This window comes from Wolffia australiana, chromosome 14 (genome assembly GCF_029677425.1).
Source record: "Wolffia australiana isolate 7733 chromosome 14, ASM2967742v1".
In the NCBI taxonomy this organism is placed as follows: domain Eukaryota; kingdom Viridiplantae; phylum Streptophyta; class Magnoliopsida; order Alismatales; family Araceae; genus Wolffia; species Wolffia australiana.
This window is the reverse complement of record NC_135848.1, coordinates 1877501-1902618: the sequence shown is the minus strand read 5'-3', so window position 1 is coordinate 1902618 and position 25118 is coordinate 1877501. Positions and strand designations below refer to the sequence as shown.

The following is a 25118-nucleotide window of genomic DNA, read 5'->3' as shown; positions in this document are numbered from 1 at the left end:
GAGAGATAGATGGGCTAAACATAGGCCCAATAAGAGAGATAGAGATAGAGAGATATAGATAGTGGGAGTGAGAGAGGGATGAAGTAGGCCTATATGGCCTTCATGGGTAGGCCCTTATCGGGCGTACATAGTATACTCAAACAAAAGGAATCTGCCTAATCTGCATCATATAGCCTTCAATATCAGAATTAACAATTTTTTTAGACATTATAACTCAGGAATATGAGATAAGGTCTTAGCAAATGACCTTGCCATACCGACAACGCATGTATCATCTTGTCCGAGCCACCGAAAAAAACATTACCTGTTGGTGGGAAATTAGCAACATGGCTACCTATCCAGGGACAGGCAAACCATTTACATACCTCACATGAATTATATCATACATAAATTACTGACAGATAGCCAGGAGCTACATTCAAATGGAGGGGCATTTATCATCCAACGGCCAGGAAAGGCTGATAGTTCCATTTGATCAAAATCCAACAAAAGAGGGCTGCCTCAGCTTGGGCACCTTGAAAGACGAGGAGAACAGCTTGGGACTGTCCAAAGCAGACATCGCTACTACAGACTTCCTCTTGGAACGTATCTTCTGACCCTGAAACGAGAGTCCAACAACAAGAAATCAGAGCTGAAGAATGAGAAATGGAATTTTTTGACATATTTCTCTCTATAATGAAACTAAGACTTACTGAATCAGATTTTCTAGAGCCTGATCTAATTAACGAGTTCATTTCCTTTCTGCTTCTCAACACTCTAGCAGGCTTCTTAGAGGAGGTCTCTGTTCTTGACAAGTCCCTCTGCAATTTGGCAATAACTGCGTCCTTCTCTTTTATTGAAAGCTGAAGCTTCTCCAGTTCATCGTCTTTCTTCAAAGCTTCCTTTTTTAATTGAGACAAATCGCCCTTTAAACTGAAAATTGTTTCCTCTTTCTTGGCTGCCAAGGACTGTAACTCCTCCACAGTGGCCTGAAGCTTTTCAAACGCTTCATTCGATTGGTTAATCTCAACCTGTTTGCTCTTCAGGAGGCCCGTGTATTCTCCCTCCATCTTCTTCAACTGATGCCAAACAAAATCTTTCTCTGAGAGTAAAGCCGAGACTTCAGCTTCTTTTTTGGAACTTAATTCCTTATATGCCTGCTTCCAGTTTCTGGGCCCTCGTAAGGCTGAACTAGATCTAATTTCAGAGTCTCTCCTCTCCATTTTCTCTTCATTCTCCTGGAAAATGTTAAAGAAAAGTGTCATGGGGTTGTTCCACGCAAAGATGTTGAATGAAGATTCTGGTTTGGAGAGAATCGAATTACCTTCAGGGAGGAGATTTCACTGTTCAACGCTTTCACACATTCATGAAAATCCTGTAGATCACTCTCCGCACGCTCTTTTCATGAAGAGTAATGCAAGAACAAGGGCATCAGATCTTTAATATTACGACAAGAACAAATGAAACGATTCATGAATTCTGATTTTCATCAAAAGTATAAACCCAAAAAAGGAAATCACGCGAGGAGTTTACCCTCTCAAGGGAAACAAATACAGAGGAACAAAGAACTCACCAAATTCTTCCCTGTAGCGAGAAATCTCAATCTGTTTAATTCCGAGAGCGAGATTAACACTCGCAGCATGAGCCCGCCGCTCCATCTCGAAAACCCGTTTCATCTGGGTCAAAATCGGGCGAGAAAAGTCATTAAAACCGAGAATTTTCAAAGAAAAAAACCCCAATCGGATCTCACCATGGAAATTCGGGCCTCCAACCGGCGAACTTTGGATTCCCATCGAGCGTGCTGCAAAAGGGTATATTCGTGGAGGCGCTTGCGATCGCCGGCTAGGGTTTCGGCCTGGCGTTGCCGCTGCTGTACCATCTCCGTAAGAGCCCGGAAGAGCCGCCCCCATTGCTTTCGCTCCGAGCTTGAAGCCGATCCACCGCGACATGGCCGGGGAAGATGATCTTCAGTCACCATGCCCAGCCCCAAAGCAGCGCTCCGAGAGATTTTTAGAGAGAGAAAGTAGAGGGAGAGTAGAGAGAGAGTGGAGAGGAAGAGAGAGAATGGAAATGACCGTTGCCTCTTATTTGAAGTTTGGAGTCGGAGCAACGTTTTTCCGATGGTGCATAATTTCACTTTTTTGTTCCTCGTTCAAATTTATTGCTGAAAAACCCTATAATAAATAGATTTGTACTACTACTTGCTGCAGGGTGTGTAAAGTCTTGGGTGTAGTGCAGGGACGCGTACGGGACGGATTTTTCGTTCCAGAACGAAAAAATCGTCCCGGTTGGGCGACAATCGTTACGGAAATTCGTCTCGATACCCCCGGACGGGACGGATTTCGTCCACTTGGACGAAAAACCCGTCCCGTCTGGAGATCTCAGACTAAAAACCGTCCCATCTGCGTCCCTGCACTGATTCCGGACGTCAGACGGGAGGATCTTCATCCCGTCCCGTCTGCGTCCCTGCACTGATTCCAGACGTCAGACGGGAGGATCTTCATCCCGTCCCGTCCATCATCCACGGACAATCCTGAACTATAGTGGTCCGACCTCGCAGACGGGACGGTTTTTTTGTCCCAAGACAAAAAAATCCACCCGTCCGCGAGGTCGGACAAAAATGGGGACGGAAATTCATCCCGAGACCTCCGGACTGGACGGTTTCTGTCCGGCTGGAATGAAAAAACCGTCCCGTCCAGAGGTCTCGGACGTAAAAAATGTCCTGTCTGCGTCCCTGCACTGATTCCAAACATCGGATGGGACGATCTTCGTCCCGTCCCGTCCATCGTCCACATCCCGGACGATCCGGAACTATATTCTTGGGGAAAATACCATTAAATAAGTATATCGGTTAACAAAGATGACTGAATATTAGTAATTATCAGAGGACATTTTTCATTTCACTTTCTATAAACAAAAAGACATTTTTGTTACAAGGGATTTCACAATTGTTATAGCCTAAAAGAGCTTACATTTCTCTGAGAAGGAGGACTGGAGCCTTTAATTTTTTTTAAAAGGGCTAGAGCTCAGCTACACGTAGGAAAGGACATGGTCTGACTGAAGTTTGTTGGGACAGGACCGAACAAGACTAGCGGTCAGCTGTTTTAGGGATGACAAAACATCCAGTCCAGTTTCAGTTTACATGTCAAACCAGACCAAAGATCGAACCTAATAAAAATATTTAATAGTATAAATATTATTATAATATTATAGATAGAGTGAGAATCCCTCCTCGTCCCTCTTCCCTAATAAAAATAATTAATAGTATTATAGAGAGAGAGAGAAGTCCCTCGTCGTCCCTCTCCCCCATGATCAGTCTTTGTCATTAGGGAAGGTCATGATCCAGTCCTCTCTTTCTCCTATATGGTTCTTTTACTTTCTGTCTAGCTCTCTCTGCCCTCTCTCACTTTCACACTTTCTCACTCCCTCACTCTCTCTGGCTCTCACCTCTTTCTCTCTCCCTCTCAGTCTAGGTCTCTATTTCTCTCTCTCTCTCTGGCCTTCTCTCTAGCTCTCTCTTTCTCCTCTCTGGCAGTTTTACTCTCGCTCTAGCTCTCTCTCTCTCTCTATATATATATATATCTCCTCTCTCTCACTTCTTCATTTTTTTGCTCTCTCTTTCTCACTCCCTTCCACACTCTCTCTCTAGGTATTAATTACTTATTTTTTATCTCCAGCTCTATCTCTATATCTCTCTCTCCTTTCACTCTCTATCTGGCTCTCTATATCTCTATCTGATCCTTTCTCTTTCTCTCTCTCTCTCTCTTTAGCTCTCCCTCTCTCTGGCACTCTATATCTCTGTCTCTCTCACACTCTTTTTTTTCTCTTGCTCTCTCTCTCTCTCTCTCTCCCTTCCTCTCTCTCGCTCACTCACTCTTTCCCTCCCTCTTCCTCTCCTTTAGGTCTCTATCCCTCCCTCTCTCTATGTGTATTTATCTCTCCCTCTTGATTTCCCTCCGGCTCTCCCCCTTGTCTTACTTACTCTCTTTTCCTCTCACTTTCTCCCTCTGCCCACTTCTCTCTCTATTTCACTCTCCCTATCTGCCTCTATCCACAAATTATTTTTCACTCTCCCTCTCTCAATCTTTCTCTTTCCCTCTCATTCTCTCTCTTACCTTCCTCCCTTTCACTCTCATTCTCCCTCTCTTTCTCTGACTCTGTTCCCTCCCTTTATCTCTTCTCGAGACAAAGAGACAGATTTATATCATATTCAGATTTCTAGAGATTTCCCCATTTAAGACAAGAGCATGTTAGGCATTAAATTAAAAAAAACACCATGTATAATTTTTATTCAAAGATATTTGACAGTAATTGTCTTGCATTTCCGGTGACATGATGCGTCGGAACATCATAAGCTATCCTGGATCGACAGCAAGGGCAGTCACCGCCGCTACTTAGCCAGGGAAAGAGGCAGGCATGGTGGAAACGGTGGTCGCAGTGAAGACGAACAAGAGAGTCTCCTCTTTCAAACTCCTCCAAACAGATGCTGCACTCGGGCGGCGCAGCCGCGCCGCCAGCACTGGCGTAGATTTCGCACCTCCATGATGGAGTATTGTGGCTAGAGAGAGAAGTGGAGGCTTCTCCCCTGCTGCATCTAGAGAGAGATGCACTGGCCCTGGAGAATGAAAATTCATCGTCAGATTTGTATGTGGAGAGAGAGATAATGGCTACAAGGATGAGAGAGAGAGAGAGAGGGGTTGACCGAATCGGAACCGTAGGTCCTCCATTTGAGGGTGGACCGGTTTGTCAAAAAGGTTTAGGTCCAAGGGTCAAACCGGACCGGAACTGGAAGTGTATTATTTAATATTTTTTATAAAATTCTAAAAATATCAAATCCAACTTGATGCAGAGGTTTCTATTGAGCTCAGCGTAGATGCCATATATTCGACCATCTCTGAGCACCCACTTGATGTAGAGGATATTTAACAGAACTATGAACATAAACTTTCTAGTTTAACTTTGATATTGACTGGTCAACCTGACCAGACTGGGACCGGTCCGGACCGGACCCGGACCGAACAAGACCAGACAATAACTGGACCGAAGTTTAGATAAGGTTTAGGTCTTTGTTTAAAACCCAGACCGGACAGGGACCATCAAACCCTAGTTGTAAGTGTTTGAGGGAGAGAGGAGGCTGTTTTAAGCCTTAGAGATAGAGAGAGGGTAGGGGGCTGTTGTGAGAGTTAGATGGAGAAAAATGAGAGCAAAAGCTAGAGAGAGAGTCTAGGTAGAGAAAGGAGTGAGAGAGAGAGATAGAGAGGTTCATAAAGAGAGAGACGGAAGAGAGCAAGATGGCGATGAATGAGAACAAAAGAATGGGCTTGCAGGGTCTGATAGAGGGAACTATAGTAAGAGGTAGAGAGGGAAAGAGTGAGAGAGACCCAAAAAGTCTAATGAGACATAGGAGAGAGAATATAGAGATAGAACGAGGATAACAGAGGGTGCAGGAGAGCAAGACGGTGATAATCAGCAAACGGCTGTGCTTGCCTGGGTTTGAGAGAGAAAACTATTGTAACAGTTAGAGAGAGAAAGAATGAGAGTGGAATGAGAGAGAATGATAGCCACAGAGAGTGCAGGAGAGCAAGATGGTGGTGAATGAGAGCAAATGATGCTGCTTGCACGGGTTTCTGAGAAGGATCTATTGTAAGACTTAGAGAGATAAAAGAATGAGAGAGAGATGAAGAGAGTAAAGTAAATGAAAGAGAGAGGATTCATAGAGTGAGCAGGAGAACAAGAAGTTGATGAATCGGAACAGACGATGATGCCTACCAGAGCCTGAGAGACGGAACTATTGAAAGAGTTAGAGAGAGAGAGAATGATAAAGAGATATGGTCACAGCGGAAGAAATAGAGCAAGATGGACCCTGAATAAGATAGAAATGGGAGTTGTTATCAGAAAAAGAGAGAGAGAGAGAGAGAAAGAGAGAGGAACAACCTGCTACTTCCAGCGAGAGAAACACCGCGAAGCCTCTCTAGGAGGCGATCACGCGCTTGAAGAACAGCCCCTGGAAGTCTTTCATTTCGTGGGAAGCCAAGCCCAGCGATTATGTCGTCATTTAACTGCCCATTTCCGCTGTTCTCTCCAATAAATCCTCCTCTCCTCTGATCATCCTAACCAAAAAAATAATCTGTGAGGGAGAATTTTCAGAAAAAACTGTTTCCCACGTAAATTCTCATGAGGGCTAATTCGCAAGGCATAATATCTTTGAAATCCAAAGTAAACTCGATACTTAAACAATTCAACGAAGAAAAAATCATGCGTTTCGGTTTAAAATATCACAATCGAGCGTAAACTTAGTATGTCAAGCAGTTAATGGATGAAAATCACCTTGCGTTTCAGTATTAAATATCACAATCCGCGGGGCATTATTACGTTAAAATTCATAAAATGCAATAAAGGAAGCAATCAAAATTCTGCCGGGAGAAAAAGGTCAGCCTTTAGAGAAGAAGTTGAGAAACTTAATATGCAGACGTATTTTTCTGCCAATTTATACGCTTCTTCCTGACATGTTTCTGAAGAGAAGTACTGCAGTAATTCATAAAAAAGAGTCGACCCACAGAAAGGAACGCAATCGACATAGATTGCAGAACTGAATTAAATGAAACGGAGAACTCTACATCTAGTATTGCCTTAGAAATCGGCTTTACTCTGCAATTAATTCTTGGCGTTTTATATTTGGTGGGTTATAGTCTGAACCATTTCCCACCAACGACATTGACTACGAGCATTTAATCTATTGAATTCAATGGAAAACAGATAGTTTAACCAACTGCCGGCCATTGACTTAAGAATTGTAGGATCTGAATGCGACATGTTTTCAATTCAGTAAATTCCTAAAAAGAACAGAGCCAAGCAGAAAGAGAAAAATGAAAAAAAACCCAATAAATTCAGTGTAAATAACATCGTGTTTCTGAACCGAGATTCTCCTCTTCCTCAATCTTATAAAAAAAAGCGCAAAAATCCAGACATAACACTTTGCCAACAGATTCGCAAGAAAATAAGCAGAACAACCCGAAAAATTCATATATTTCGCATAAAAATTCCGAATTTAGCCCAAATGTCCCGCGAACAAAACAAATTCAAGACAAACCACAAACAAAAACATAACACTCACCGAAGAAAGCAACCCTCGGCCGAAGCCTCTGCAGAGCGGAGACTGCCCTCCGCGAACAATACCGCCAATAGAGTAACCATCGTGAAGGCAAATCCGGCGGCCACGTCGCCGGCGGGACAAGTTATGCTGAAAATCTCGATCCCGATCGCGATTTCGATCCTGATCTCGGCCTCGATCAACGCTGAAGACGCCGAAACGTAGACCCAGTTCGGGATCACGATCGGGTCGAAATCGCCGAGATTGGAAGAGCTCCGACGCGCTCGTCATCCACAGCTCTCCCCCCGGCTGAAGCAGCTTCTTCTTCCTCCTTCCCAGCTCACAGTTTCCCCCAAACAGGCGTTAAAAATAACCCGCGGATCTGATCGGGGACCATTCAACGGCCAGGATCATCCGACTTGGACGCCACATGTAAATGGATATATGTTGATTTTCCACTTGGTTCTTTCCTTAGTTTTATTCACTAACTGATGGCTTGTTTATAATTTAACACTTGATGAACTCAGGTTTAGATATTGAGAAATACATGCATGTGCACATGTTTCTTACAAAATTAAGCCTCTCTCATATAATGATTCTGAAAACGGATATCGGATGTCGAACACTGTACTGGTCTTGTTCAAAAATTCGTATAAGTCCATGTTCAGATTATAGATATCTGATATCTGTGACCTGATAATGGATAGGGATAATTGGGAAATATTGTTACAACACCGATAATCGGTACGGTAATCTGTGAGCATTTCTGATTTAAATTGATTTCAATATTTCGATATCCGAAGTCGGAAAACGGAGATGCGATAAGATGCTATCATAATTCATATTTCATTACTTAGGTTTTATTCAAGCTTACTTCATAAATACATAACTTCAGTCATGATTCATGAAAGTCAACTAGGGCTTCAGATTTGAGTGTTGAGGCAGCAGCAGCAGTGGCATGAGGGTAGGTTTGGATGGTCCCGGTGTGGTCTTGGTTTTTAGCTAAGACCTAAACCTTACCTAAAGTTTGGGCTAGTTCTGACCCGATCTTGTCCAGTTCTGGTCCTGTCCTGGTCTAGCCAAGTTGACAAGTCAATGTCAAAGTCAAAGTAGAAATACAAATTTGAAAAGTTTGCATGAACTTCCCTTATAAGGAATAATTTCTTAGAAAGTAATTTATAAACCCCACATTGCAAGATAAAAAGCTCCCATTAAATGCTGATCTTAAAAAAAACAAAGTCAAATGGCCCTTGCTCAAACATATGCCTGTTCTGGTCAATGGCCACAAACAAAATGCCTTTCTTTCTAGGTAAAAATATTAGAGGATATAAGTGCTGGTAAAAAAACCCAACATCACAATAAATTTTCAGCAAGGCGAAAAAATTAAGGTACCCCTCTTCAGAACAGAAGACATAAGATGTATAATAACAAATTCAGACAATAAATGATTTTTTTTGAAAAAACAGAAAGTATCAATGACAGTGATATCTGATTATCAAAAAAATCCAATATCATTTTTTTCTCAACGAGGAGAAGAAACTGCAAGTGACCAATTTTCAGCAAGGAGGATTTCTTTTGAGATGGGAATTAAATGATCGATGCTTAGTTGGGTAACTAAATATTTTTCAGAAAATAGGAAATCGATGCGTAGATTGGTACCAGAGACTTTTCCTGAAAATGAACGATCAATGTGTAGAGGACAACATAAGATTTTCTAAAAATAAGTGATCGATGCCTATATGGGTAATTGTAGTTTTTTAGAAAATAAGTGATCAATGCCTGAGTTAGGTTTTAAGAAACTATATATTTTTGGTTTCTTACACACCATAAAGGGTCAGATCTCATTCCAATCGACTATTCCAATCGACTATTCATTTTCCAAGTCATTCAAGAAATCAGAGATCAGAACAATTGAGCTGGAATATCAAAGTGCTGACCATGTAATCACAATAATTGAAAATTTTATTCCAAAGGCTGACCATGGAATCTGAGATACTGAAGAAGGTCTTCAGAAAGTTAGAAAAAGAAGTTGAAGGTTGGGGACAGGCTACTTGAGGCCATCAATGGCGTGTATGACACAAAGATCAGAGAGATCTACAATCTCAGTCAGATGGCCTCTCTCTCTAAAAAGTATTTAAAATGATCAAGATCAGACTATGAACATTTCTTTGAGCTCACAAAAATACAACCACTTAACCGATTCGCCATTTTGTGGGTTGACCAGATCTTTCTTCCCCCACTCTCTCCCCTTCTTACTCCCCTCTCAGCCTGTATGTCACATGTCTTTTTCCATCAGTCATTATAAAATAAACATTTTGTGCATTATCATCCTCTCTATTTCTATCCAAAATTTACCCGTATATGCGTTGACCTTCTTCACAAGTTTATCAACATTCTTTAAGATTGAGCATAAATCTAAATAAAAATCATTAAAACTGGAGCTAACTTTTCCTATATGATATGAATTCCCCTTTTTTCTTGGACTAATTCCCCTTTGTGTTTGATTTTTACAGGTCATTATCATGTTATGTTTCTAGAAAAATCACAACATCACACACTTTGGACAGTTGAGCACGTTTCCATTCCGTGTTTCCTTAGATCTTACTGATTCGAACTTTAAAATATTTTAGTTTCAAAATTATTTTTAAGATTTTTGATGTTGAAGAGATATTAAAACTTTCATTAACTAGATATTCTCCTTGACATGATGAGATATTGACTCACTCTCTATCTTGCTCTCTCCCCTCCCTCTCTCTCTGGATTTCTCTCCTCACTCTCTGTCTCTCTCTTTCTCTCTCCCCTCTTCCTCTCTCTATCTTTCATCCTGCCTCTTTCCCTATTTATCTCCCTTTATCTTTTACCCTCCTGGTATCACTATTGATATCTGTCTCCAGACATCTCTCTCTCTCTCTCCTCACATATATATATATATACACACACACATCTCCATCTCTCTCCGTCCCTCCCTCAAATCGTCAAGTTGTCAGCTCCATCCCCATCATCATCATCAATACTTATGTAAGCTTCTCTGATCACCAACCAATTAGTGCTATAGTGAAAAGAAATCTCTCTGGCTACTCCACTATTTCCCCCTATTCTTTGCTGCAGAGGTTGGATTTTTATGTTGAATTCTTGGAAGAAGAAGAATTTATTTCTCCTTCATTCATTCTGAAAATAATAACCCTCGCATTCCTAATCCAGATTTAAAAAATTTCAGAAAATGTCCGGGCAGATTGTGACATTATTCATCACTTTTTCTTAGTGAAATTTCCTCCATGGACTCATTTAAATTCAAAAATTAAGAATTAGAATTTATGAATCTGTACTGATGATTAATCTTTAAGGTTATACTAATTTCACTAAGCACACATTTATTTTTGGCAAATTTTAAATGATAATTTTTTATTTTTAAAGATATTGTTATTAATTATGTGTCTCTCGAATTATTTTTTGTTCTAAAAATTTTATTACCCGAATTATGCTAGATGTCATTACTTACATGCATCGGTAGTTCAGGAGAAGGAATATTGTTAATTATATATAGAGTTTATTCTTTACCCTAATAATTTTCATGCTGACAGAAAAGAAAACATTCCCCAGAATGGCAGATGAACATATGGGAAGGATTGATCAAGAATGAACCAGAAATTAGGGTTATTAGATTTTTTGAGGCTTCTAATTTGTGCAACTATATTTATAAATTTCCTTACAAGCAAAGAGTCAGTAAGGGTTGAATCCACATAAAGCAGGTATTGAATATGTGAAATTTCAGTTAATTTCCATTTTAATGTGTTAAATATTTTAGGAATTAAATCTAATTCAATAAAATAAAACTATCAAATTTTAAATTGAAATAATTCTATAATGATGAGAAAATAATTTTTATAATTAACCTAATGTATTAAAAAATTAAAATACTTTTTGGAATTTAAAGTAATATTATTATAGTGAATACTAATTGATGATAATTAAATTCTTTTAACGAAGTTTTAACAGTGTCAGGTGACGGAGGAGGTGGTGATTGGATAAAAGAAATATGATATCTGATATCTGATTGCGATGTGAATAGAGTGGGTAAAAGAAATATGATATCTGATTGCGATGGAGGTGGTGATTGGATAAGCACAAATAAGCGGGGAAGCGAGCAAGTGGTACATGTTTACCATCGTTGGAGTGACGAAGATAGAGGAAGATATGCACTAGTGAATAGCGGAGTCAGTGCTGACATGCGTGATGGCGAAAACCTATGATATTGATGATGATGACCGTTAAAATGGTTATGAGACTTCAATCTTGGCTATAATTTCAATCGCATATCTGGAATGAGAAGTAAATCTGGTAAATCAACTCCCTCTTACTATTTTAAACGTCAATGTATCTTTCACATATACTTTATAGTTTGATTTTCTCGAATCCAACATGCTATTGAGATACTAGTTAAATTTAGAGGCATGAACTGTAAATAAAATTTAGATCCATCTCATTAATTACATTAATTAAAGAAGTTATCCTTCACATTATCAGTTGTCCATCCTCGTATTCATATTGATACTGTAATCTTAACAGTAATGTTATCCCAGTCCTGTTCCAGAGCTTTCGTTATCCGTTGTCCTTATCTGATATTCATTATATACAATACAGATACCAAGTTAGACATCAGAAGGGTACCTGTTTTTAAGGAGACCAGATATTATTTTTTTTGAAGAAAAAAAAAATCATATAGGAGACCAGATATTATGATATTCGATAACGGATATCATATATGGATACTGTTAGTAGCACCCTTCTCGCAGTAGTCAACAAATGGTTTCCCTGATAGAGGCAGCTCCAATGGCAAGGATCATCCCCAGTGGCCACAAGTACATATAAAATCCATGTCATAATTCCAGACTTTAATGCACTAACTGAATGTATATTTATAATCGAATTCTCTAACTCAGACTTCTCTGTCCCTTGATATGTATGGTTTAAGAAATACCCCTATTTGTGCATGCTTCACGTGGAAATAAGTTACTCTCACTAGACAACATAGTTCATCCAAAATTTTAATAAAAAAGTAAAATTACAAGAACGTTAAACTGGGCCATCTTAGTTACGATTTTTATAAACGATTTTTTATCCAAAACTACAAATTTGAAAAATATAAAATCAGTACATTTTCAGTAAGAAAACCAGTGCAGTTGACCATTCTGAACTACCGAAAATCATTATACTTTGCTCGATATATCATCCAAAAACTGAACGAGAAAAGACTGCAAGATAAGTCGAATTTTAAGTTTAGCAGGCTGATAACATGTTTCCTTATTTTTTAGTCGGTGAAGAATTAATAAATTTCTTCTCAAAATGCAGTCGTTACAATGGCTCATCTAATTCATCGTTTCTATTCACAACAAAATAAATCTAAAAACTCCAAAGCCATTTATTCTTTCATGAAAGAAGATCCGCAAAGATATGTGGTCAGCACCTCATCAGAAAAAGAACAATGCACCAGCATAAGTGAAACACATATCAAGGCGTGTTCTTCAAACATTTATCAACACCTAAGTTTCACAATTGCCTCATTTAAGTTATCATTTTTAGCAACTGAAAAAAAAAAATCAATCAGAATCATCAGATGCCTGGCATACAGGAAGATAGTAGGTGTCCAGCTGCCAATATTTTTGCCTGACGCCTTCCCATATTTCCTCAGGCAGACAATCCTTGACAGGCAGAGGAACATACTGTGTAGAATAACCCAGGTTTCCAAGTTCAAGGGAAACTAGCTGGCAGTAAACAACGTGAAAAAATGCATTACTACCACAAAACCCATTAAAATACGAGTATATACCCCCTCGATTCAGCAGCCGAGGAAGAAACTGATGAAACTCTTTCTGATCCTCGTAGTACTCTCCGTAAGTATCAAAAAATATTCCTGCAACAAAAAATATTAATAAGATTCCATGAAGAAGACAATTCTCTGGTTCTTCATAAGAGAGATGGAAGACTCAGCAGTTGACAGTATACATTGTAGAGAAGCTTCTATTTTTCTTGCGCAATTATACAGGTTTAATGGTGGGCAGTCGAGTATGGTGTCAAATGACATTGTCAGTGGTGGTCATGGTGATTAACAATCAGCGTCACTCTTCAGATTCGATACATGGATGGCAATTACGATGTTAAAATCATCATCATTGTCCGCCAAGTGTAGTTTGTTAGAAACAATAATGATGTCGAGTGGGCAAAGATTCATCGTCGTCATCGTCCAGATTTGGGGATGACGATCACAAATTGATCATAGTCAACGCCATTGACTGGTGCCAACAAGCGAAGGCAAGTGAAGAAATCATCATCCTCATTCATCAAAGAACAGACATGGATGATGATATCGACGTTGACAATAATGGATTAGTCAAAGTCCAACAGCTGTAGTTGGGGCCCAATGATAATGATGGAGTGTGGTTAAATTGTCATGATATTTGTTGTTCCTTCCCAAAGTCCTCCACCAAGGGCGGTGATAATAACAATGATGCATTGATTATAGTCCACCTCTAATTCGGCCTTAGCTATAATGATGGAGATAATCTGTATTGTCATTGTCATTCATCCAAGCCCAAACATGGATGATGATGTCGACAATGAAATTTCAGATTGTCATTGTCATTCGTCTAAGCCCAAACATGTATAAATTCATCAAACTCCACCAACTCTAGTTTAGCACGATCAACAAAAATGGCGAAATGAAGAATATCCATCATCATCATCATCATCATCAATGCAAGCCCAAACATGGATGACGATGGTAATGGCTGATTAATAAAACTCCTCCAACCCTTTTGCACTGTTGATTCTGCATGCCAAAATCGCTTAATAATAACTACCATGAACTCCGGCAGAATCAAAGTTAACGAGTGTACTCCGGGGCGAAATTACAAATACATTGGATCATCAATGCATCAATTGAAGAAATCTAAACAAGATTCAACATCATGGTTCAGATAATTACCATCGTATGACTCGAGCTGGGGAAGAACATCCTGCCACCGTCCGAACAAAATCTTAACATTCTCCTTCTCTCCCCAGCCACTCTCGATCATCCGCTTATACACATCCGGATGAGCTTCAACAATCGTGTGAGAAGACGGAGAATACCTCTGAATGGCGGAATCCACAAGACCCATCCCGAACCCAATATTGAGAAAACGACCACCGTCCCATCCGCCGCAGATCGCCCGAGCATGGGCCTCCATCAACGGCCTCTCCCAGGCCATCATCACGGCCTTGCTCTCGGAATCCATGATTCGATCCTCGCTGAAGAGAACCCTCTCTTCGAGATACTTCTCCTCGGGCTCGCCGGGGGGGTTCCGCCGGGCGACGGATCCGAGGACGAGCTCGGCCCTGATTCCGGCGTCGATTAGGGTTTCGAGGGCGTCCTGGTGGCCGCTCTCCATGGCGAAGTCGCCGGCGGAGAGGCCGGCAGGGGAGAGGGCGTTCCATGGCGCCCCGAAGTGGAGGAGGAGTCGAATGGCCTCGGCGTCGCCTCTCTTGGAAGCGTGCATCAATGGCGTCAGCCCGTCGTGGTCGAAGTGGGAGACGTCGGCCCCGGCGGTGGCGAGGGCTCTCAGCTTCGCCAAGTCGCCATTCTTGGCTGCTTCGCAGAGCTCGGAGCTCTCTGCCATGGCGGAACTTCGATTTCTTCTGCAGTCTCCCTCCCTCGATCTCGATCGAGAGATCGATCGATTGGGGGGGGGGTGGGGTTTAAGTAGGGTTTTGAGGGTATAGTTTTTTATCGTCCCGGACGTCAACGATGGACGGGGCGAATCTCCTCCCGACCGACGTCCAGAGTAAGTTAAGGGACGAAGGACTGGACGGTTTTCCGTCCAACCATAAAAAACCGTCCCGTCCAATCATACTGGGACGGTTTTTCATCCCATCCAGTCCTTCCGGAACGAATTTTCGTCCCGAAATTCGTCCCAGATGAAAAAACCCAATTTATATTTTTAATATATTAATATCGTTTTTTCTAAGTTTTTAAAGGGAAATATGGAGGAGAGAGACTGCAATTGGACATATGTAAAATTAATTCTGAGGGGCATAAAAAAATACAAATTGTCATAGCGAGGCCACATGGCAAGATCTCAACCGTCGGATGTGAATCCGGTGGTTTTTCGTCCACATCCGTCTGTCCATCGTCCGAGACCTCTGGACGGACGATTTTTTGACTCATGGGACAAAAACCGTCCCGTCCGGTGGTCCCCCGGATGAATTTTCGTCCCGAAAGTCGTATATATCCTAGGACGGGACGATTTTCTCATCCTGGACGAAATTTGTCTGTATCCTCGGACGGGATGATTTTTTCCGCGTCCCGTTTGGGTCCCTGAACTATACTTATTGGGTTTTTGGATGTGCATTTGGGGGACCTGATATGGAGTTTTGGTGTGGGTAAAGAAAAGTGTAGGGCATCATTTCATGGTTGAATCAGTCCTTTAGATTTTGGCAAGTTGGAGTCCAAACTGCTCTCTCTCTCTCTCTCTCTTATTATCTCTCTCTCATCATCTCTCTATCTCCCTCATTCTCTCTCGTTTTCACTCTGTCTCTCTCTATCTCTCTCTGTCTCCCTCTATATCTCTCATTCTCTCTCTATCTCTCTCATTCTCTCTCATTTTCTCTCTGTCTCCCTCTATCTATTGCATTCTCTCTCTCTTTCTCTCTCTATATCTCTCTCATTCTCTCTCTCTATCTCTCTCATTTTTTTCTCTCTCTCTCTCTCTATCTCGCTTTGTCTCTTGCTATCTCCCTCATTTTTTTTCCTCTCTCTCTATCTATCTCTCTTTGTCTCCCTCCAATCTCATCCATCCGAAACATGTTCCAACATAGAGAGAGAGATTGCATGACATTAACCTCTGGCATTGATGTTGACATGTCAATGTCGCCATTAACGTGAACATGATCCAACATCATCATCTCCATTGTTATCCTATGTCAATCACAACAATCTATATTTCCATCGATGACAACATTTGTTGTCACCATCAACGACAGTCGATGTCCTCATCGATGAGAGTTTTTATCCTCATCAATGACTCTTCCAATGATGTCGTTAATCATCATTTTAATAATATTCATCATCATTGTCATCACCAAATATTCATCATTGATGATAGTCGTTGGTGTTGCTTACGTAGGCGAAAGCAGGGTGTTAAATTTGTCATTGTATTTTTTTGCTTCAATCAAATCAAATCTTTAATTTGTAGTCTTACTCAGAATTGTATAGTGTATAGTAAGGTCGTATCCACATAGATCAGCTCTTAGAAGTAGAATTAACTAATGAGTTGGTGAGTGGAGAGAAAATAGTTTAAAAGTATAATAATAATAAGAGGGAATTTTATGATGATTTATGTTTAAATTCTAGATAGGAAGGCTGAGAGAATTTTCAGAAGAATATTACTAGGATAATTTTGAAAGTCAAATCATGAAGAAGAGAAGGTTTGATAGAATGCCTAACAATCAAATCATGAAAAATATTAATAGGATAATGCTGAAAGTCAAATCATGAAGTAAATGGATCTAAATTCTATATTTATAAGGAAAAAAACAAAATTTTAATGTATTTTTTATCTAGAAGGTATGTAGAATAGGAAGTATATCTTCCTATGTTTAGTCGTATTTTAAAAGATTTTTAATTGGTTTAAAGATATTTGTTAAAAGTCGTTTTAAGGGTTTTGCACGAAAGGTGTTTGTTAAAATTCTTTAACATAATTTGAAGATTTTTATCTTTTGTTCGAAATAAAAATATTTTGATTTCGAGGAGATGGATTGAGGGTGATTCCTCAATCCTTAAACTATATGTTATTTAAAGTAAAATGTAACTAAAAAATGAATTACTTGCCAGATTTCTGCAGCAGCTTGAGGTCGCCGACGGCTCCTAACCCAGCTCCAGCCACGTTGTCCCTTAGGTAAATAATCTTGGTCTTTCTTCAAATATCTCTCTTGGATTTCTGCAGCAACTCGAGGTCACTGACGGCTCCCGACCCTGCTCTGGTCGCATCGTCCTTCAGGTAAGCATTTGATCTCTCACTTCTTCTGTTGCTCTCTCCACTTTCTCCCTTCAGGTCACGTCACTGTCACCATCTTCAGCATAGAGAAACGAGAGAGAAGGACGGAGAAAAGGAGACGAATCAATGTTTCTCATCCATTGGAGATCGCCGATGGCTTCTGATCTTGCTTTGGCGAGTCTTCTTCTAGGTAATCCTTCTTGATTTCTCTCTTCTACCATCACTCTCTCCATGTTCACCCTTCGGGTCGCGGCACTGTCACTGCTGTCGACCGAGATAATCGAAAGCTAAAAAAAGGAAGAAGGAGGATCTTCCCCTCCATCCTTCTTTTATTTCATACTTTGGATTCGAGTTTGATGGTGAAAGATGAGTTTTTCGGCGATCTACAACTGTACATGAACAGCCCAAATGATGGAAATATAAGTGGCCGGCAAGGCAATCACACATTTTGCATCTCATTCTATGTTCATTAATATAACATATTCATTAATAGCGCATGTGTGGTGCTTATAATAAAGTCCATGAATACATCATCAGACTTAGTGAATTATGATGAGATCGTAATACAGAGATCATTAGTATTTAAGCATGTGTTTTAAACATTCTTATTCAAAGGATACGCAAGAAGGACATCAGAGTATCCAAATAGAATAATACTACCTATCCTCACTCATATGATGAGTATGGCCGGTCCCGTAGCCAATAGCGTGGAGACACTAAGGCTAGATAGTGGGCACTCTTTATTGGAAAGAGTTCACTGAATTTATCTGTATGAATCCCTGAATGGTATTATACCAAACTGTTAATCAGTTTGATTCACGTCATGGTTGTGTAAGTGGTCCTTAGACCTGAGACACCAAAGACGTCTTGTGGATTGACAATTGTACTTTGACTATGGCAAACAAGTCTCTAATCATGGGATTTTAAACGGTCTTAGTTTGGGTGCGTCAAGAAGTTCACGAAGATGATTGAGTGGTCAAGGTGGGATCGATCACCCTCGGTATAAGAGGTGACATCTCAAAGAAGGCGATGCAATGAAGTCCTTGGCCAAGGTAGTGAAATATTAGAGAAGAGTTCTCCGATGATTTACAAATGCATCGGTACTAACTTGGATGACCGATTAGGGTTTGGAAGTTGACCATACCCTAAGTCGTCCAAGGAGCGTCAAGTGGATGAGGGCTTATACGTACACGGTAACGGAAGACGAACAGGTTCCATGAGTGAGTTGATACACACTCCTCGGTATCTTCTAGGACACGAGGTGTAGCTTGGCACCCCACATGTCGGAGTCTTGACCTATCGATTGGGTTAAATCGATACAACATTAATTAATCTATATGATGATATAGTTAATTAATTTGGGAGGCCAGTAAAGGTTATTGGGCCGCTGGAGTCGTTAACTAGGCTGATACATGGCCCTAGAGGGTCACACGCAAATGGTCTTTTGGACGTTGGAAGATATACTTAAGTTTTAGCAAGTTTTTTATGAAAAATACCCACTTAGTATAAATAGGGGAAGGCCCTGAACGTAATTCACCCAGGCCAGAATTGTTCAAGTGCCTTCCCCTTCTTCCCTCTCCCAACACGCCTCTCCATGCCGGATGCGATCGGAACGACGTAACAACGATGGTGGAGGTAGAATTGGGCTTGTCGATGAGGAGGAGATTCGACGTGCCGAGGGTTGCGTGGATGTGTCTAGAGGCTGCACATTTGAGTAGCTCGACTCGACTTGCTCCAAGATCCAAGAAATCACGGATGCAGTCCGTGTAAAGGTACTTCATTTCGTGATTTTATCGATGTCGTTCGATTCCGTTCAAGTCTTCCGCTGCAGAATGTTTTGATTTATTTATCCATGTCAAGGCCTCTAGAACCCAACATGGAATATATATATATATAGATAAGATATAGATAAGATATATATATATATATATATATATATATATATATATATATATATATATATATATATATTTGTCTCCTCTCTTTCTGTAGTGTTATATGCTCGGAAAATATCAGGTCTACATGCAAATTCAAAATATACGGACATGTGGTATCACGTCATCCTAGACCTTTCAAATTTAAGAGATATCTCTATTCAAAAAGAGAAAACAGAGGAGAGTGTCATAGATATTTTGAGCAAGGTGGTCATGATGGACAAGTTCCGTTAGGGCTTGGGCATAATTCACTTTCTAGGTACCTCAATGAAGATGGAACAATTGTAATATGGTGGAATGACATCTGCTTGGGCTGAGGGCACTTCTAAGGTGGAGATCGTTGGAACATGTCAAACCCTAGCTTGACATAACATAGTTGAGGGGATGTTTTTGAGTATATTCTTGGGGGATTTTTTTTCAACCACTCCTATATATGATTTTTCAAATTTATTTTCTGTAATTTTTTTTTGGAAATGGGCATAACTGACCAATAAGTAAAGGTGGATTTGATGGGCAAATTTACTATAGTATATGTATTTGACACAGAACAATTACTTTGTGGAAGTTTCTTTTCCAGGCGAAGTGGCCCCATTAGAGAAATATTTATTTATTTCTAATACTGGGCTTTCCTATATCATGTATAATTCATGATTTTTGAGATCTTATTTGGAGCTTTTTTCATAGGAAATAGATTTTTCCATGAGAGCAAAATGTTTTTCTCTTGATGAAGATGACATGAAGATGTGGCGAGGTCAACAATGATGTCACATGTATTCTCATTCTGTTAGTTATTTGATAATCCTCATTAGCTTCTAGATATGCTCACGCCCAAGTACACTTCCACAAGCACTTATTCTATATAATTTGGCTGTCTGCAACTCTTTCCCTGAAGTTTGTGAAATCTCATTTAATTAGGGTATTCGTAATTTTTTGGATGATTTTAGATTCTTACTATGATTATGAAGTGGGCTGTGAATAAAAATGGTAGGAATCTGATGTAGGATAGATTTTAAATATGTATATATATTATCTATCTCTATCTCTTTTATATTGGCATTCACGAATTTGTGCACATCATTTGCATGCACCTAGAATCATTGTGAGGGTAGTACCCACTCACACATGCAAGTGACATGCACACAATATTTCCTCCCCTTTATTATCATAATCTTCCTTTAATCCCTCTCTTTGTTATTCCTCTCTCCATCTAGTTTTTTAGGTAATACCACGTATCTTAATACTATATATTTTAAGCTTATTACCTCCTAATTTTAACTCTGAAGTCAACCTATATCTAGTCTAGTCCTTGAATAGACGACCTCATTTTCCTTTATACTTAGAAATGAGGTAAGAAAATATAAATATCATTTGATTAAGTCAGAATTAAGATCTCAGTTTCTTAATTTCATTCCTTATTTAGATTTATCGAAGATGATGGTTTGAGAGGAAAGAAAATATTTGTATTTTAATTTTTATTTTATCTTTCATTTGTTACCACCTCTCCCTTCATATATATGATTTTTACGAATAAATGATCTTTATCTGAAATTCATGCCAAATTTTCTGGAAATAAAACTCAATCATCTATCATCGATTTACTATAGAAGCATAATCATTGTAATTTTCCATGACAAACTATACATTTTAGTGAAGTATCTAAAGTCTGCCATTAATATAACTCCATATAACATAAATCCCATGCCTTAGATGACCAACGGTAGTGGAGTGTATTATGATGTTTTGGGAGGGCTCCTCTCTCTGCCTTAGTAGGAATGAGAAAGTGAGAGGAGACACAAGAGAGAGAAAACAGGAAGAAAAATCAACACCTATATCAAGTGAATATTCCATCACTGCTTACTGCAGTATCCTGACTTCATTGCCTTTCAGAAAATTTCTTGTTCTTTCTTTACTTATCCATGAATAGGATTTGAATCCCAAATTCAACGACCCTGTTGGTTGAGGCTGCAAACATCTAGACATAAAGTCTAATTTCCATCACTAAAGCCTTCTGCCCTCTCTATGTAAATTAGGCCTTGAGAAAAGGTCATTTGAGCAGACAATCTAATGATCCACAAGCCATATCAACTTGTTGAGAGAAATACCCAGTTGAAAAAAAAAAAATTTGGTGACCAGTTTGGTTAAATATTCCAAAAAATCTATCTGGGTTCCTCATTTATTGAATAATCTTATGATCCACAAGCCATATTAACTAGCTGAGAGTAGTACACAGTTGAAAAGAACAAATTTTGGTGACCACTTTCGAAAAAATAGTCCATATAAATCCATCAGGGTTCCTCATTTATTGGATAATCTGAAGATCCGACTCCGGCCCATTATCAGTTACCTTCAAATCTTCCTTGCCCACTGTTTCTTGCCGCTGTCTTCATTTGTGATCACTGTCGTCTCCTCCGCCGCTTACTCTTCCGCTCGGTTTCAGATTTCAAGGAAGATTACGTTTTGAAGCTCTTGGTATCCACAATCTTTTTCTTCTTCTGAAGCTTGGCAGACACAGGTTAGAAGATACGAGAACCGAAATCTTATGCTGGGACTTAATTTTTGTTGTATCCATTCCCCTTGTCGCATCTTTCCTCGTTTACCCTGATTCCAGTTTTAGCGTAGAACTTGGCCGTCAATTTTGCCGCTTATGTTTTAATTCTGGGCAAAATTTTTACCAAATTTTCCGATTGCTGAGGCCCACCAACTGTAATATCAGAAATGTTGGCATCTTTTTTTTTTTTTTCCATTTCCAATTCATGTTATCGAATTTCTCTGTTGTTTTCTGTTGAAGTACAACGAGAAATCATGACATTTCTCACAATTTTCGGACTTATTTCAAAATTTTTTATCAGGGGTAGTCGAATTTCTGTTTCTTCCCTTGTATGGGGCAGAATCCCTTTGAAATTGTACTGAGGAGCTACTCATGTCTGGTTCAAAGCGTCCAGACATACGCCTTGCGACTCTTCCCAGTGAAACAAGAGGAGAACTATAACCACCAACCGCTCACCCCAGTGAACTCCTCCTTGTCACTAACGTTACCTCCCTCACTCAGAAAATCCACCCAAGAGGATAATGCTGATGTCTTTGCTCTGTCAAAAGAGGTTTCTTTGGGCCCAACTTCGTTGATCAAGGTTATTTTCTTCCTCTCTTATATATATTTTTTGGTAGAAACTGATTATTTTCATTCCATAGTATTAGGGTTTGCAGACTTAACAGTCAGCTTTGTCACTGTCCTCGTCTTCAACAAGAATGATGAGGATAAAATCTTCATTGTCATTATCATCCTAGCCACAGACCAATGGCGAGGATGACAGTAAATCCTGGCCATCCTCGTCATCTGAAAGAGTAAAAATACAGAAAGTGACGGGAGAAGGAGGATAAAAATACATAAGATACTCCTCAACGAGGAGAAACATTCATACATTTAACAAATAATCACCCAGAAAATGTAGTAAATTGCAAACTCCCCTCATATCCTTATCCCCCTCAAGCTTGTAAATGTAGTGTTTCGATATAGACCTTAATGTAGTTTTCAATCTATCAAAGACGGTCCTTTTAGGAGAAGGTAGAGAACGACAGAGAGAAAAGAGAAAGATAACAGATGGACAGTGCATATTATACTTCCCCCTTCATGGCAGAAGCGTCCAATTCCTTAAAACTTCTTTCGTGCCCTCCTCAGGGTAGGGCTGCAGATATTAAAAGGAAACTACCCTGACAATAGAAGTCCAAAATACCCCAAGTAGAATGAAATTGTCAAAACAAACGTACAGTGGTTGGGCATCGTATCATTTCGTTGCCAGCCTGGAGATTGTGCTCATGAAGCATCTTCAAAGTGCTTGTTCCTGGTTTATTCTGATTCGGTTATGATTTTTCTTTCCCTTTTTGCCCGTTCGTATTAGTTTCTATGGAGAAAAAAAATATGCTTCTTTGATGATTTATTGCCCCTCTTTGACAACAGGGAAGCTACTCAGTGCCGCTTACAAAGGAAGAACTGGGGAGGTGTACTTGGACTCTTCTTCACATGATTGCTGCACAGGTCTGTACTTTAGTGTTTGGACGTGATATCTCTCTTTCTTATTTCATACAATAGACTATGTTTCAACCATGACTGATTCCTCTGAATTTGAGTGTGAATTGACTTTGTAACATTAATTATTCTGAATTGATGACTGAGTTAGTCAGGGCCATATACTCAGAATCAGGGAAACCAAATTTTGTTGTCTTGTCCTCTAGAGTCAATGCTTTTTAAGAAGCGTCATACTTATAATTTTAACGCATAATTTTATTTATCAGTGCAATCCTGTTGGAAAAGGATTTGTATCAGTGCTCTATTTTTTTCTTCAAAAAAATCAGTGCTCTATTTATAAAGCTGACCAATAAGCTCAAATCAAACTTTGGCAGCACCTTCTGTTGTTCGGATCGAAATATATAATTGAATGCTTGTTTAAAATTTATGACCCAACTTGTTTGTTTTCTAGTTTCCGGAACGTCCGACAAGGCAACAGAAACGCGATGCTAAAGAGCTGGTAAGATATATGCCATTTTTTTATTTATCTAAGAGGATCTGTATCAAGTTTTTTTGGAATTAAATTTTTTCTCCATTGGAAAAATTCAAATTATTTTTAGGACTCATTTTTATTGCATTTTCTCTTTGAACAATTTTAGACGCTGTTGCTTATCGAGTATTGGCTCAATAATTCATTAAAATCTTAGTGGTAATGATATCTGTTTTTATCTCTCCATCGCTATCTCTATACCTCTCTTTATATGTATATATCTGTCTCTATCTGTCTCTGTATATCTCTCTTTATATGTATATATCTGTCGCTATTTCTCTCTTTATATGTATATATCTGTCTCTAGCTCTCTCAATATCTCTCTATTTATTGGTATATATGTCTCTACCGCCATCTCAGTATCTCTGTATTTATGCGTTTCTCTCTCTATCTCTCTATGTATCTATTTATGTCTCTATCTCTACATGTATATATGTCTCATTATTTTTGTGTGCCTATATCTTTATCTATCTCCATATCTCTCTCTACATATCTATTGTTAAAATAAGTAGAGAGGAAGGGAGCTATGATAGGTGATATAGGGCAGAACAATCGTGGTCTTTCTCAATTCATGATAGGTGATATATACAAAAGGTTAGTGGGCTGAAAGAGGCATCGCCCTTTTGTGAATTACAAGGGGAAGATAATGGCTCGATTATGCCTCAAACTTAGTGTAGCAAATGAGTCCCACTTGCTACAGCATAACATCTCTCTCTCGATTTCTACATTTATCTGTCAATGTCTGTCTGTTTCTATCTCTACCTGTATCTCTATCTCTATTTTTCTGCCGTCTAGGAGGATCTTTATTAGGATTTATTTTCATAAATATACACTAAATTGCAGGGTATTACCATTTTGCTTGGAACAATCTCAAACCATTCAAATTTAGAGGATTTTTATTCATTACGTTTTCTATTTAGACAAATTAAGAGGCTGTTGCGTATTTGAATATTGCCTTAACGATTCATTAAATTTTAGATGGGAATCATATCTCGCCTTTATCCGTGCAAAGATTGTTCTGATCATTATAAAGAGATACTGAGGTGAGCACTATACACTGTTGGGATTCTTTTTTTCCCCTCTTTCTCTCACTCTCCTCAGTATATCTGTCTATCTCTGTCTACGTCGTTATCAATAAATCTATTTCTTAATCGGCCTCTTTAAATAAATATATAATACATAACTGTGTCTAACGTATATCTCTCTCTGGATAACTGTATCTAATGTTTATCTGTCTCTATCTCCTTAGCTCTATCTCTCACTATACTTATCTATCCGTCTTGTTTTGGTCTCTATCGCCATCTCTATATCTCCCTTTGCATTTATGTGTTTATATCTCTCTCTATATATATATATTATGTCTCTCTCTCTATAGATCTATGTCTCCATCTCTATTCAGTATATCTATCTCTCTCTAACTAATGTTATTGCCTGTAGGTCAAACCCAGTGCAGGCAGGATCGAGGGAGGAATTTTCCCAGTGGTTGTGCCACGTCCACAATGTTGTCAACAGAAGGTGAGATTCAATCCGC

General features: G+C 39.4%; 4 protein-coding genes across 5 annotated transcripts in view; 1 reads left to right on the top strand and 3 right to left on the bottom strand.

Moving 5' to 3' along the window:
- Positions 1-136: 136 nt before the first annotated feature.
- LOC144711972 (uncharacterized) lies at positions 137-2054 on the bottom strand. Its single transcript, XM_078586138.1, has 5 exons — positions 1730-2054; positions 1553-1655; positions 1304-1377; positions 693-1217; positions 137-598 (listed from the first exon to the last, which is right to left on the bottom strand). Exons 1-5 carry the CDS (start codon positions 1955-1957, stop codon positions 476-478), a joined length of 1053 nt encoding a protein of 350 aa, XP_078442264.1. The 5' UTR covers positions 1958-2054; the 3' UTR covers positions 137-475.
- Positions 2055-4241: 2187 nt separating this feature from the next.
- LOC144712346 (RING/U-box superfamily protein) lies at positions 4242-7400 on the bottom strand. 2 transcript variants are annotated; one of them, XM_078586594.1, is made up of 3 exons: positions 7094-7400; positions 5914-6089; positions 4242-4594 (listed from the first exon to the last, which is right to left on the bottom strand). In XM_078586594.1, exons 1-3 carry the CDS (start codon positions 7358-7360, stop codon positions 4267-4269), a joined length of 771 nt encoding a protein of 256 aa, XP_078442720.1. In that variant the 5' UTR covers positions 7361-7400; the 3' UTR covers positions 4242-4266. The 2 variants fall into 2 exon arrangements, with proteins under 2 accessions (XP_078442720.1, XP_078442721.1); XM_078586595.1 differs by having other exon boundaries at positions 5914-6080.
- Positions 7401-12564: 5164 nt separating this feature from the next.
- On the bottom strand, positions 12565-14770 carry LOC144712377 (ankyrin repeat family protein). The gene is made up of 2 exons (XM_078586634.1): positions 14052-14770; positions 12565-12980 (listed from the first exon to the last, which is right to left on the bottom strand). The coding sequence occupies exons 1-2, from the start codon at positions 14722-14724 to the stop codon at positions 12667-12669; spliced, it is 987 nt and encodes a 328-aa protein (XP_078442760.1). The 5' UTR covers positions 14725-14770; the 3' UTR covers positions 12565-12666.
- Positions 14771-21386: 6616 nt separating this feature from the next.
- ERV1 (Erv1/Alr family protein) overlaps positions 21387-25118 on the top strand; it is a 3976-nt gene continuing 244 nt past the window's right edge. The window contains exons 1-6 of the mRNA XM_078586681.1: positions 21387-21546; positions 21884-22162; positions 22990-23067; positions 23510-23557; positions 24566-24630; positions 25025-25102. Of these exons, the coding sequence (XP_078442807.1) occupies positions 21914-22162; positions 22990-23067; positions 23510-23557; positions 24566-24630; positions 25025-25102 (518 nt within the window). The 5' untranslated portion in view covers positions 21387-21546; positions 21884-21913. The remainder of the gene's footprint in view (positions 21547-21883; positions 22163-22989; positions 23068-23509; positions 23558-24565; positions 24631-25024; positions 25103-25118) is intronic.